General features: G+C 45.3%; 1 protein-coding gene across 1 annotated transcript in view; it reads left to right on the forward strand.

The window, feature by feature from the left end:
• Positions 1-12,658, forward strand: part of Cachd1 (cache domain containing 1) — a 221,589-nt gene that overhangs the window by 194,306 nt on the left and 14,625 nt on the right. The window contains exons 17-23 of the mRNA XM_060365967.1: positions 3,603-3,725; positions 5,431-5,530; positions 5,620-5,736; positions 9,214-9,374; positions 9,726-9,812; positions 11,168-11,284; positions 12,397-12,548. Of these exons, the coding sequence (XP_060221950.1) occupies positions 3,603-3,725; positions 5,431-5,530; positions 5,620-5,736; positions 9,214-9,374; positions 9,726-9,812; positions 11,168-11,284; positions 12,397-12,548 (857 nt within the window). The remainder of the gene's footprint in view (positions 1-3,602; positions 3,726-5,430; positions 5,531-5,619; positions 5,737-9,213; positions 9,375-9,725; positions 9,813-11,167; positions 11,285-12,396; positions 12,549-12,658) is intronic.

The raw sequence follows: 12,658 nt of genomic DNA on the forward strand, positions 1-12,658 counted from the left end.
AACGAGGATATCTCTTCTTTGGGCACCTTCCCATTTAACCTGTGAGTTTTTAACAACAACTGAAGTCCACACTTCCAGTCCTAGACTCGAAATCACTGTGAATGCAGAGCCCCCAGAATGAGCACGTTCTTTGGCCCTGTTCAAAATGGAGCCCACAGGCCCCATCGCGTGAATGTTTTGTTGAGATGGGTGCAATTTAACTGTTTAGAGCTGTGACTTTTTCTTTTGCCACAGTTTAGATCCAAGTCAGCATTCCAGTCTGTTGCTCAGCAAAAGCTCCTGTGGCCTTACACTGATAGACAGGCTTCGCAGAGGTGCTGGCTTGGGAATGTGCTACCTACCCTCCCTGATACATATAAATAAAAGTAGCCTTAGTGTTTATGGTTTATGTGGCTCTAAAAAGTCCCTTTTGGTTTTGTTTTCTCACTAGGCTAAAGGGGTATTAGAGCCTATCTAAAATAGTTATTTTAATGATTAAATTAAATAATACATAAAGGTCATAGAACAATGCCTGGAGCATGGGAAGGGGGCAAAGGATTAGAAGTGATGCCTGGGGGGCTGGAGAGATGGCTCAGCCGATAACAGTCTCTGCTCCTCCGGAGGTTCTGAGTTCAATTCCCAGCAATCACATGGTGGCTCACAACCATCTATACTGGAATCTGATGCCCTCTTCTGGCATTCAGGAGTACATGCAGATAGAACTCATACATTAATTAAATAAATAAAATCCTATTTTAAAAAAGAGAAGAAGAAGTGACACCTGGGAAAATGCTCAGCACTAAACTTGACAGTGCCAAGTGATAAGTAAATAGCAGTTATTTTATTATCGTCCAATTCAAGCTTTGAACTTGGGCATTTGAATTGGTCAGAAGAAAGAGCTGTTTGGCTAACTCCAGTTATCTGAAGCCCAACCACTCACGCCTGGTATCAGATGTGCTTTGGTAAAGAGGTAGAGGAGGGCTTTCTAACTCAGCGCTCACCAGTCACTCATGGGAGCTCTGTCCCAGTCTCCAGTAAGTGTTTCTAGTAGCCTGGCAATTGGGCATTCTTACTGTATGATAATACTACTGGAGATAAAGGGCCGGGTCACATGATCTCAACAATGGAAATCATATACATGTATTACCATTGGCTAGATAGCTATATGAAATTCTTTGAGCTGCTATGGTAACAGTATACCTATATACAATTCAGGTAAAATACAGGTCTGGGCTTACATGGGCGAGATGCAAGCTATTGTCTTCAGCATCTACTGAGTCTACTGGTACAGAGAGCTGCCCTTCAGAGGAAGGTTAGAAATAAAATGAGCATATCCCAAAATTCCTGAGCAGTACTCCTCAGTGAAGCTAATACATAGCATTTTAGAAAAGAGCCAGCCATGGGTACTGCTGTGGATATAGGGAAAAGGTGATATTTAAGCCTCTTAACCATTAAACTAATTTTTTTTTCTTCATAAAATACAAACTACAATTCTTTCCTAGCTTCTTCCACAGAAATTAAATAAATTAAAACTGCTTACATCCAGGTCCTTTTCTCTTTCCTCCTACTTTTCCACAAGACTCCCTACTCCTCGTCCAGTGTTTGGCTGTGAGTCTCAGCATCTGTTTTGAGGGGCTGCTGGGTAGAGCCTCTCAGAGGAGAACTCTGACAGGCTCCTGTCTGCATACTTAGCAGAGTCTCATTCATAGTTTTGGGAGTTGGCACTCCTCAATAGGGTGGCTCATTGGCTTGGCATTCCCCCAATCTCTGCTGAATCCGCTCTATCTTTATCCCTGCACATCTTGTAGGCTGGGTAAAATTTGGGAGGTGACAAGAAGGCCACAAGAAAGCCAACAGAGCTAACTAACTGGGGCCCAGAGGGGCTTGTGGAGACGGAAGCAACAACCAAGGACCATTCACGGACTGGAACTAGGCCTTTTACAAAGATATAGCAGATGGGCAGCTTAGACCTCATGTGGGTCCACTAGTAAGGGAAGTGGGGACTGCATTGGACATGAACTCACTTGCCAGCTTTTTTATTGCTTCCCCCTGGCAGGACTGCCTTGCCAGGCCACAGGGGAAGAGGACACGCTTAGTCCTGATACAACTTGATGAACTGGGAAGGATGGGAAAGGGAGCACCCCTTTTCTGAAGAAAAAAAGGAGGAGAAGGGGTAGAGATAAAGAGAGGAACTGGGAAGAGAGGAGGCATGGGGCTACAACCAGGATATAAAGTAAATTAAAATAAAACTGCTTGCAGCCCTGCAGATCTGACTTAAAGACTAAAATTCTATGCTTTTGGAGTTAGACAGTGAGTTTCTGTCCAGGTATACACTGATCACTCCTTGATGTTGGCCAGCTGCCTCATTCTTCCAAGCTTCAGTGTTCTTACATTGATAGAGCCTCCAAAAATTACCACAAAGGGGGCTAGAGAGAGGCTCCAGTCAGAGACACGTGTTCTTGCGGAAGGCCCAGTTTGGTTCCCAGCACCCGTGCCAGGGAGTGTAATCTCCTTTTCTGACCCCCAGGCCAGATAATACAGTCATGCACATGGTACACATATATAACACACATACACAGAAAATAAAAATAAAGATTACTGTGAGAGCGGGCTGGGATGCCGCTCAGTTAGTTGAGCACATGCCTAGCATGCAGTAGGGCCCCAGATTTCAACTCCAGCACCGTGGAGAGAAGGGAAAAAGACACATCATGAAATAGTTCAGAATAACGTCGTCATGTTCGTTCTTTTGGTATTTTCTTGGTTATCAGGCAGGTAGATGATAATAGCCGTTGGGCCCTTAAGAGTCCACACTGGGCAAGCCCTGCTGTTCTCCTGTTAGCCGCTCCGGCTTCTCATGTGTTTACCGCATGTCGGCAAGGCAGTTAAACATAAAGCCACTATCACATTTAATTTCAGTAGTAGGCTGATTTTTTTTTTAAAGGCGCTGCTATTCTCTCCTCTTTCATATGAAAAACTAAAGCTTTAGAAAGGCCAGATAGCATCCAGGAGCCACATAAATAAAGCCAGCTGGGCCAGGACTTGACCCCATGTCTACCAAAAGTAGCGCCAGGCCGGCTGTCCGGCCTTACCTGCAGGGTCTCCTCCAGGAGTGATAACACTATGGCATAGCAGGTGTACTGGTCTGCAACACAGAAGACCCATCTTAAAGATGAGCGTAGTCCACCGTGGTGTTGTGGAAAGGAAACTGGAGAGTGTTCTTGATAAGTGTGTGGCCTTAACTGTGCTCGCTCAGCCGCTGAGAGGCCTGTTTCCCTTCCAGCAAAACCAAGGAAGTAATTAATGGCAGCCACTCAGGTTTCCTTTCCAGAAGTTTGCTGTAGGGCCTATGCGATGGATGATAAGGGCACCTGCTACAAACCTGACTTTGGGGGCCACGTGGTAGAAGGAAAAAACTGACTCCCCCAAGTCGCTGTGCAAGCATGTACCCACGTGTACCTATGCACACACACAACTACACGTATGCATACACGCATGCATACATATATGCACGTATACATAATCTTTTAAAATTTTGCTTTCAGTCATTCGGCAGTTACAGGCCGGGAAATGGGAGGGTGCCGTGCCCTCTTGCTCTTACTCCTGTTGGTCTTTTTCCCGTTCAGCACACAGCTGTCTTCTGGGCACACTGTGGCTGTGATGGGCATCGACTTCACCCTGAGGTACTTCTACAAGGTGCTGATGGACCTCTTGCCAGTGTGTAACCAAGATGGTGGCAACAAAATCAGGTAAGCCCCGGAGGGCCACCGCTTCCTGTCCGTTCCCAAAATAGGAACAGATCAGCAGCAGGTGGAGACTACAGGAAATAGAGTCCAGGGCCTGGGTGTCCTATTAAAACATGTTTTTATTGTTGTCTTCTTTGTCCTTTTTTCTTTGTGTGTGTGTGTGTGTGTGTGTGTGTGTGTGTGTGTGTGTGTGCACATGTAGATGTCATGGGACAACTTTAGGTGTATGAGACAAGGTCCCCATAATTGATGGCTGCAAACAGCCGGTTCCCCGGCCTATGAGCTTTCAAGGATTCTCAGTACAGATGTATGCCACTGCTTTCCATAGGTCTGGGCGATTGCAGGGGGAGTGAGTGTTTTACCCGCTGAGTATCTCCCCGCCCTTCTTGCCTTTTTGCAAAGGTGCATGCTGTTTACTATTTAGGCAAACACGCAGCCCATAGAAAAAGGAATAGCGTAGGGCCCCAAAGCCTTGCTTCTCCAGGAGCCAGTGGTTAGAAGCTCCCCTCAACTTTGGTATTGGGAAGACCAGCGGCCACTTTGTCTCAGCCAGCACTTTTGGTGTTAACTGAGTCATTAAGCCAATCTTTGTCAAATTCCAGCTGCTTAGACTGCATTTTTACACTTTCCCCGGAAAGAGGCTCATGGAACTTTGAGACTTTGCCTCCTGAATTTCAAAAGAAAAACGTCTGATCAAAGCAAGGGCATTCCCTGGATTCAGTGCAGGCTGCTTTTAAAAATAGCTTCTTAGTTCAGTCTTGTGCTCCACGCTTCCTGTCACCGTTGAATTTCACGTTGGCGCTTAATGGCCGCGTTCAGGCATCCTGGCCTCTGCTGTGACTAATGCTCAGGGGAAGAAAGCAGAACATAACTTTGATTAAAGTTGTTCTAGCTCTTGTAGTGTTCCTACAAGTATCACTTTTTTAAATTAATTTATTTATTTTATGTGCATTGGTGGTTTACCTGCATGTTTGTCTATGTGAGGGTGTTGGATTCTGGAGTTACAGACAGTTGTGAGCTGCCATGTGGGTGCTGGGATTTGAACTTGGGTCCTCTAAAAGAACAGTCAGTGCTCTTAACAGCTGAGCTATCCCTCCAACCCCCTACAAGTATCATTTTATATGCACTCAGTGTTGTATCTGTAGATACGTATCTACTTCTTCCAAAAAAAAAAAAAAAAGAAGAAGAAGAAAAAGAGCATTCTCCTTCTAATATCTTTGCAAAAGGTTTCATGTTCCTCACACTTCATGGGGCACAGCCTCTATGACAGTGGTTCTCAACCTGTGGTTCGTGACCTCTTTGGGGATCAAGTGACCCTTTCACAGGGGTCACCTAAGACCACCCGAAAACACAGATGTTTACATTATGATTCATAACAGGAGCAACATGACAGTTATGAAGCTGCAACAAAAATAATTTTACGGTTGGCGGTCACCACAACATGAGGAACTGTATTAAAGGGTTGCAGCATTAGGAAGGTTGAGAGCCGCTGCTCTATGAGCTATACAGGTGACCACAAAGCTCTTACCATAATCTGGAGGCCAAGTAGTCCATCACCTCAGGGAATATTTGCCAACGAGCCTGCCTTTGTTTTTTTTCCCCCACAAGTCTAGATAAATGCGGTTTGTTTTAAGGCAGGTATGGTCAAGTGTTCTTTGAAAGCATGGCAGCCACTCATGCATAACAGACGTCACTTCTTTTGGTACAGGTGCTTTATAATGGAAGACCGAGGTTACCTGGTGGCTCATCCAACCCTCGTTGATCCCAAAGGTCACGCACCTCTGGAGCAGCAACACATCACCCACAAGGTATTCGTTGGCCAAGTGGGTCAGCTCCATTCTGCAACATCCAGGAGCGTGTTAAGTGACTCTTGTCTTCTGTCTTGTGGCCTTGTTAGGAGCCCCTCGTAGCAAACGACATCCTGAACCACCCCAACTTTGTGAAAAAGAACCTGTGCAACAGCTTCAGTGACCGGACAGTGCAGAGATCTTACAAGTTCAACACTAGCCTGGTGGTAAGCTACATGCGAGCACACCAGCTCCTTCGGGAGCTGTGAATGGAATAATGGCTCGTGCCTGCTCCATTGCCACAGAACCATGGGATCTAGAGGGACTTAGGTAAAACCCTCACTGGAGGTGGTAACTGGAGGGCAAAAGACCAGGATGGGACAGGGACAGTCTGAAGATCAGAGGGTTGACACTCTGCTTTGATTAATACCCCAACTCTATTAGTTATAGTTCCCTAGAGCAGTGGTTCTCAACCTGTGGGTGTGACCCCTTTGGGTGTCAAATGACCTTTTCACAGGGGTCACATATCAGATATCTTGCCTATCCTGCATTTACATCACAATTCACAACAAAAGCAAATTTACAGTTAGGAAGTAGCAATGGAAATAATTTTATGATTGAAGGTCCCCACAACGTGAGGAACTGTATTAAAGGGTCACAGAAGTAGGAAAGTTGAGGACCACTGCCCTAGAGGAACAGAACTTTTAGAATGAATATATGTATAGAGAGAGAAAGAAAATTTATTAGTGTGGCTTGCAGGCTGTGGTCCAGCTACTCCAACAACGGCTGCCTATGAAAATAGAAGCTTCGAGAATACAGCAGTTGTTCAGTTCACAAGGCTGGATGTCTCAGCTGGTCTTCAGTAGATGCTGTATTCCCGAAAGAGTAGGCCCTAATTCCAGTGAACAAACGATTTGCTCGTGAGAACATGAGCAAGCAGGAAAGAGAGAGATCGAAGGCTTCCTATTTCCATACCCCTTATGAAGATGCAGCCCACATTCAAAGTCGATCTTCCCACCTCAAAGATCCGGGTTAGAACTGGGTCTTCCCACTTCAAATGATTTAATTAAGAAAGAACTCCCTCACAAATGTACCTGGGTTTTAGCTAATTCCAGATGCAGTCAAATTGAAGACTAAGAAAACTCATCCCTTATCCCTTTGAAGTTTCAGCTGAGGGCTGTTCCCATTCTCTGTACAAATGTCTGTGATTTCATGTGCTCCTGTCTCCTAGATACGGTTCAGCTGCCTGAATTCCAAAGGCCAGCCTACCTCAGTCCTTGATCCCCCATCATGGGGAATTTTTTGGAAGTCATCCTGAGAACATTTGTTTGTTTTTTGTAGCTTAGAATTTTCTATGTATTTTGAATTGCTGCAAAATTTACATGGCTAAACATCTAACTGTAACTTAAAAATTTGTGAATGATCCTAGTTTGGAAAGAACAAACATGGAGGGTGTGGGGCGACAGAACTGACATTCAAAAACTGATTCATGGGAAGCAAGTTTTTAATTTACATGGGAATTCATGTGTGTCAGTCATTAACTGTGCAGTTAAAAATAATAATAATAACCTTCGGGACGGAGAGATGGGGCTCAGAGCTTAAGAGCACTGGCTGTTCCCGGGTTCAGTTCCCAGCACCTACATGGCAACTCCTAACTGTCTGTAACTCCAGCAGTAGGAGATCTAGAACCCCACCCCCACACACACAGACATATATGCAAGCAAGACACCAAGGCACATAAAATTAAAAATAAATAAATAAATCTTTCAAAAAATAAAAGTGATTTTTTAATGCACTGGATTAAATGGAAAATCTTTAACTAAGTGTCATGAAGTTGACCGTGAAAAGCTATTGCCCAATGAAAACAAAGAGCTTTTGAAGCACCATGTCCACAGCATCACCACACACATTTTGAGCAGGAAAGTGAGGGGAAGCTGGGACAGTTATTATATGAAAGTCTGGCTCTTTCTACATATCTAGTTCATTTTTACAGTGGTTGCCAGAGTCCTCTGCAGACAAAGCCACAAGGCTGGAGCAGAAACATTTCTAAAGGCACATTCTAGTTGAATGGGAGTTAGAACAATTTATCCGTTATTACTTTTTAGGTTGTGTAATGCATAGGTATACAGATGTACAGAGAACAGCATATGTGTAGAGGTAAGGAGACAACTTTCAAGAGTCAGTTTTTTCCTTCCACCCATGTTGATTCCCAACATGAAACTCAAGCTGTCAGAGGGCTGCCTTCGCCAATGAACTGTTTCACCAGGCTAGATAGATGATCTTTCACCAGCTGAAGTCTTCTCTCTAAATGAAATGGGAGCCTTCTGGATAGTGGAGCTTATTGCATAACAAGCTATACCAACGCATGTCCCAGAATTGGGTGTCTTCCACACAGGGCAAAAAATCATCAGAACCTAAGAACCCACTCTGTACCACAGCCTTTAACCAGCTGGGCTCCTGGTCGCACACATTTTAAGAGATGAATGACATGGACACAGGTGTGAGTTGAAATAATTTGCCTAGGACATTTCACACAGATGCAAAAAGATGGTCATATCATGACATCATAATACAGCATTTGAGGGGTTTGTGTGTGTGTGTGTGTGTGGGTGTGGGTGGGTGTGTGTGGGTGGGTGTAGGTCTCCTAGAAGCTGACCATCACATTTACTAGCCCTGGAATGAAGTTCCAATGTTGTGGAAGTAGGAAGTCAATCAGTCTCTCAAAGAACCTTTGTTCCTTAAACATGTATTATTCTAGGAAGCAGAAAGATTTGTTAACCAAAGGAAAGAAGTGTGTGGTTTGCTCTTGAAACAAATTTTCTGCTCTGACAAAAGCAATGAAAGACCCACGAGTTTGTTCTGGCCCACACAGTTCAAGGCTGGAGTCTAGCATGCTTAGAAGTCAAGGACATGGCTGGTTAGACTGTATGCACCGTCACGAAGCTGAGAACATGACCGCATGAGTGCTTGCTGCTGCTCAGCTCCCTTTCCCCTTTGACACAGTCCAGCGCCCAGCTAGGGAATGGTGCCGCCCACCATGGGCGGGCCTTTCCACCTCAGCACAATCAAGCTAATCCCACACACACGCTAAGTGACAGTTAGCAATAACCAACAACAGTGTTTTCTTAAGATCATAAAACTAAAGTGAGGAAAACAAATTTTTTAACAAGCAGGGGTCTCTGGGTCACATTTTCAGCAGTGCTTGTAGGGGCCGGAGAGAGGTCTCAGTGGTCACAATCTCCTGCTTCTCTTCCTGAGGTCCCAAGTTGGGTTCCCAGCACCCTTGTCAGGTAGCTCACAACCACCTGTAACTCCCCTACCAGGGGATCCAGCACTCTATTCTTGTCACAAATACACACGGCACATACACAAACATACACATATGTAAAAATAAATCTTTTGAAAAACACTAGAAATGTTGAGCAATGGCTGTGTGATGCTTTTATAATCACAATCCAAACTATTCTCTTTTTCTGCAAGAGAGGGCCAAGTTGCTGGTCCCACGCCTTTAATCCTAGCACTAGGGAGGCTGAGGCAGGAGGATTTCTGAATCTGAGGCCAGCTCCGTGGACAGAGCAAGTTTCAGGACAGCTAGAACTACACAGAGACACCCTGTCTGGAAAAACCAGAGAGAGTGAGGGATGGGGTGGAGCCAACTCTTTGCACTGCTGCCTGTCATTGTGACCCCTTGTCTCTTTACGTAGGGGGACCTGACGAACCTTGTGCACGGCAGCCACTGCTCTAAGTACCGGCTGACGAGGATCCCGGGGACCAACGCGTTTGTCGGCATCGTCAACGAGACCTGCGACTCTCTGGCCTTCTGTGCCTGCAGCATGGTGGACCGGCTCTGTCTCAACTGCCACAGGTGAGCTGGGTTCCATTCTTGGACTGCACAGTATTTTCACCAACGCCGGGCATTTTGAGTAGACGGGGTGGTGTGGGGGGTGGAGGGTGTCCCGAGGAAGGAAGGTCAAGGTTTACAGAGAAGCCTTTAGATCTGAACTGTTCGCAGGACCTTGTCACCATGGCTGTGGATTCAGGCCAAATGCAATTTAAGTCTTGGGCCATGGCTTCATTTTCACCCTCAGTTGTAACTGGCAAAGGATTTCTTTCTTTTTTTTTTTTTTTTTTCTCTTTTTAATCTTAATCCCCTGGTGTGTGTATGATATCCTGCTTACATTTACCTCTGACTGGTAATTCTCTGTTTGCTTTTCAGAATGGAGCAAAATGAATGTGAATGTCCTTGCGAGTGCCCCCTGGAGGTCAATGAGTGCACTGGCAACCTCACCAATGCAGAGAACAGGTAAAAAAATAAAATAAAATACACCTATGTGTATTTATATTTGCGTATATATGTGCGTGTCCATGTGTATGTGTGTGTATAAATATAATCTCCATATTATCGTTAAGGTCTTTTCTATAAATTTATTTTGGGTTAAGAGTGTACAAAAGTGCTTTACTCTAATGAGGAAGTGAGCCAGATTTCAAATAATGTCTGCCTTGAGGTTCAAATATATATACTGTGAAATGTTATGAGTATATGTGTGGCCGGGCGTGATGGCACACACCCTTGGTCCCAGCACTCAGGAGGCAGAGACAGGTAGATCTCTGTGAGTTGGAGGCTAGCCTGGTCTACAGGGTGAGTTCAGGACAGCCAGGGAAACTCTGTCTCAGGGGGGTTGGGGGGGAAAAGAGCGTATGTGCAATCTTAAAGCTGGGTAGCTGGTTCGGTGGGTCAAGTTCTTGTTGTGGAAACATGAATACTTGAGTACAGTTCTCCATACTCCTGTGAAAGCCAGGCAGTGGTGTGTGCCTGTAACCCCAACAATCCTGGGAACGGACAGGCAGATCCCGAAGGCTTGCCGGCCAACCAATCTAGCCAAGTCACGGAGGACTAGGTTCAGTGAGAGACCCCGCCTCAAAAAAAAACAGAGCGCAACAGAGAAAGACTCCAACATAATAAAAACAAATAAGCCAGACGAGAATCAGACAAGCGTTTTCTGTGTCTGCCACGTGCCCACTACTTTATGGACACTGAGTCAGTTGGTTTTTGTTTTTTTTTTTTTTTTTTAATTAACTGTATGACAAACGTACAGATGCTTTCATATGCTCAGGAATGAGGTGGTGTTGTTTATTTATGTTCTTGATAAGTTCTTAATGATTAGGCTAAATTCCTTTCCTAGGACACCCAGTGCTGTGTGAATCTGTGAAACAGCGTAACATAGATTTGTTAGACGTAGCCAAAGGTTATCTGAAAGGGATCCTCACTGAACTATTCAGTCATTCCCTCAGAAAAGAAAGATGGAGGGTTGTGCACACAGAAGATTGAGCACAATTTGGCATTACACATTTCTGTTGTGTTAAGTGTTTATGATAGCAGGTAGGCACCTGCGCGCGCGCTCACGTGTGTGTGTGTGTGTGTGTGTGTGTGTGTGTGTGTGTGTGTGTGTATAAGCACATATATATTATATCTATTGTACACAAAGATAAACAAATTAAGCAACCCAGTAGTTAAATGGTTTGACCCAAGGTCTCACTGAGTGGCCAAGCAACTCATGCAAATATAAAAACTCAAGATTTGTCTGACGTTATCAAGGACCTAGATGTCCGGTACGTGAGTACCACTGTCACTAACTTCCTGGCTTGCTTTCTGCGTAGGAACCCGAGCTGTGAGGTACACCAGGAGCCAGTGACATACACAGCCATCGACCCCAGCCTGCAAGATGCTCTGCACCAGTGTGTCAACAGCAGGTGCAACCAGAGGATGGAAAGTGGGTAAGAGACCTTCCTGAAATCTGCGCGCAGCAGCCCCACTGAGCATCTGCAGCCCGTGCTTGGGTTCCCATTCTTCATGCTTTAAAGATATGTCCTTTTGGGGGAGGGAAGGAGGATGATTCTTACACCATTAGCCTTTAGTTGCCCAGATGAAATGTTCCATTCCCACTGCTTACAAGAATTTAGCATTTGTGCTATAGGCTAAAAAAGGCCTCTGCCTCTGCTGTAGGTTGGAAATTTTCGGTTTTGTTTTGTTTTAATGAGCAAAGTCTGAGAGATGTTGCAAGGGATTAGCATGTATTGGGCTTCTGAACAGGACCCAGCAGCCATCAGGGTTTCTCTGGGAAGTATTTCAAAACTCAACAGTTTTCGCTTCCTAGAAAGCATATCTGCTCTGGGGAAGTTTTGAGAACTACCGGCCCTGTGTCCCCTGCTGCAGGCTGCTTCCCTCTTGGGGTTATGGATTAGGCATGGGGCAGTGGCTATGGCAGATCTGGGGGAGGGGAATTAACTCTCTATGGCTCTGGTTGCTATGCGATCAGGCAAAGTGAGGGCACCGAGGGCACAGTTAGCCTTGAGTTTGGTTGAGCCATGGAAAGAGTTACCCTACCACTGATGAACATGGGCACCAGGCTGCATTTAGCAACATTGCTGTTGGTGTCATTTCTTAGGAGCGTCACCATACATGCGACCTAAGAGAATTAAAATTAGGACATCTCTTCTAAACAGACTACTATTTCCTGAATGTACTTGACTATTATTTTCTTCCTTAAATAACAACAACAACAAAAAACATGATGACCACACACATGAGTCATGTTAGACCAAAGCCAAACAAACCTGGGAGCTGTTTGCCTCTGATCTCCTGAGATGATTTTGCACAAGATGACACTAATCCACCTGCTGAGGTTGTAAGGTAACTCAGAGAGCACTTGGCCTACTCTTGTTCTTGAGTGCCAAGAAGCAGGCACTAGCCACCCGCAGGTAGGGAAAGAGACTTGACAGGTAGCTATGCAGAGCAATCAGTGCAATGGGTGGAGCCCTGAGATCAGGCTAACAGCTTACCTGCCCTCCTGCCCGTGCTGCTTTCTGAAACGTTGTTGATCTGACAGGGACTGTTTCGGGGTGCTGGACTGTGAATGGTGTGTGGTGGACAGTGACGGAAAGACTCACCTAGACAAGTCCTACTGTGCACCTCAGAAAGAATGCTTCGGGGGTATCGTGGGAGCCAAAAGTCCCTACGTTGATGACATGGGAGCCATCGGTATGTTGACTTAGGGCCTCGTGATGATTTGACTCCATAATGCAATTTTCTGCCTGTGTCCTGGGACCGAAATCTTAATAACCCTCTGCCCCGCTTTCCCGTTCTGTTTG

Source organism: Meriones unguiculatus, chromosome 12, assembly GCF_030254825.1.
Source record: "Meriones unguiculatus strain TT.TT164.6M chromosome 12, Bangor_MerUng_6.1, whole genome shotgun sequence".
Taxonomy (NCBI): Eukaryota; Metazoa; Chordata; class Mammalia; order Rodentia; family Muridae; genus Meriones; species Meriones unguiculatus.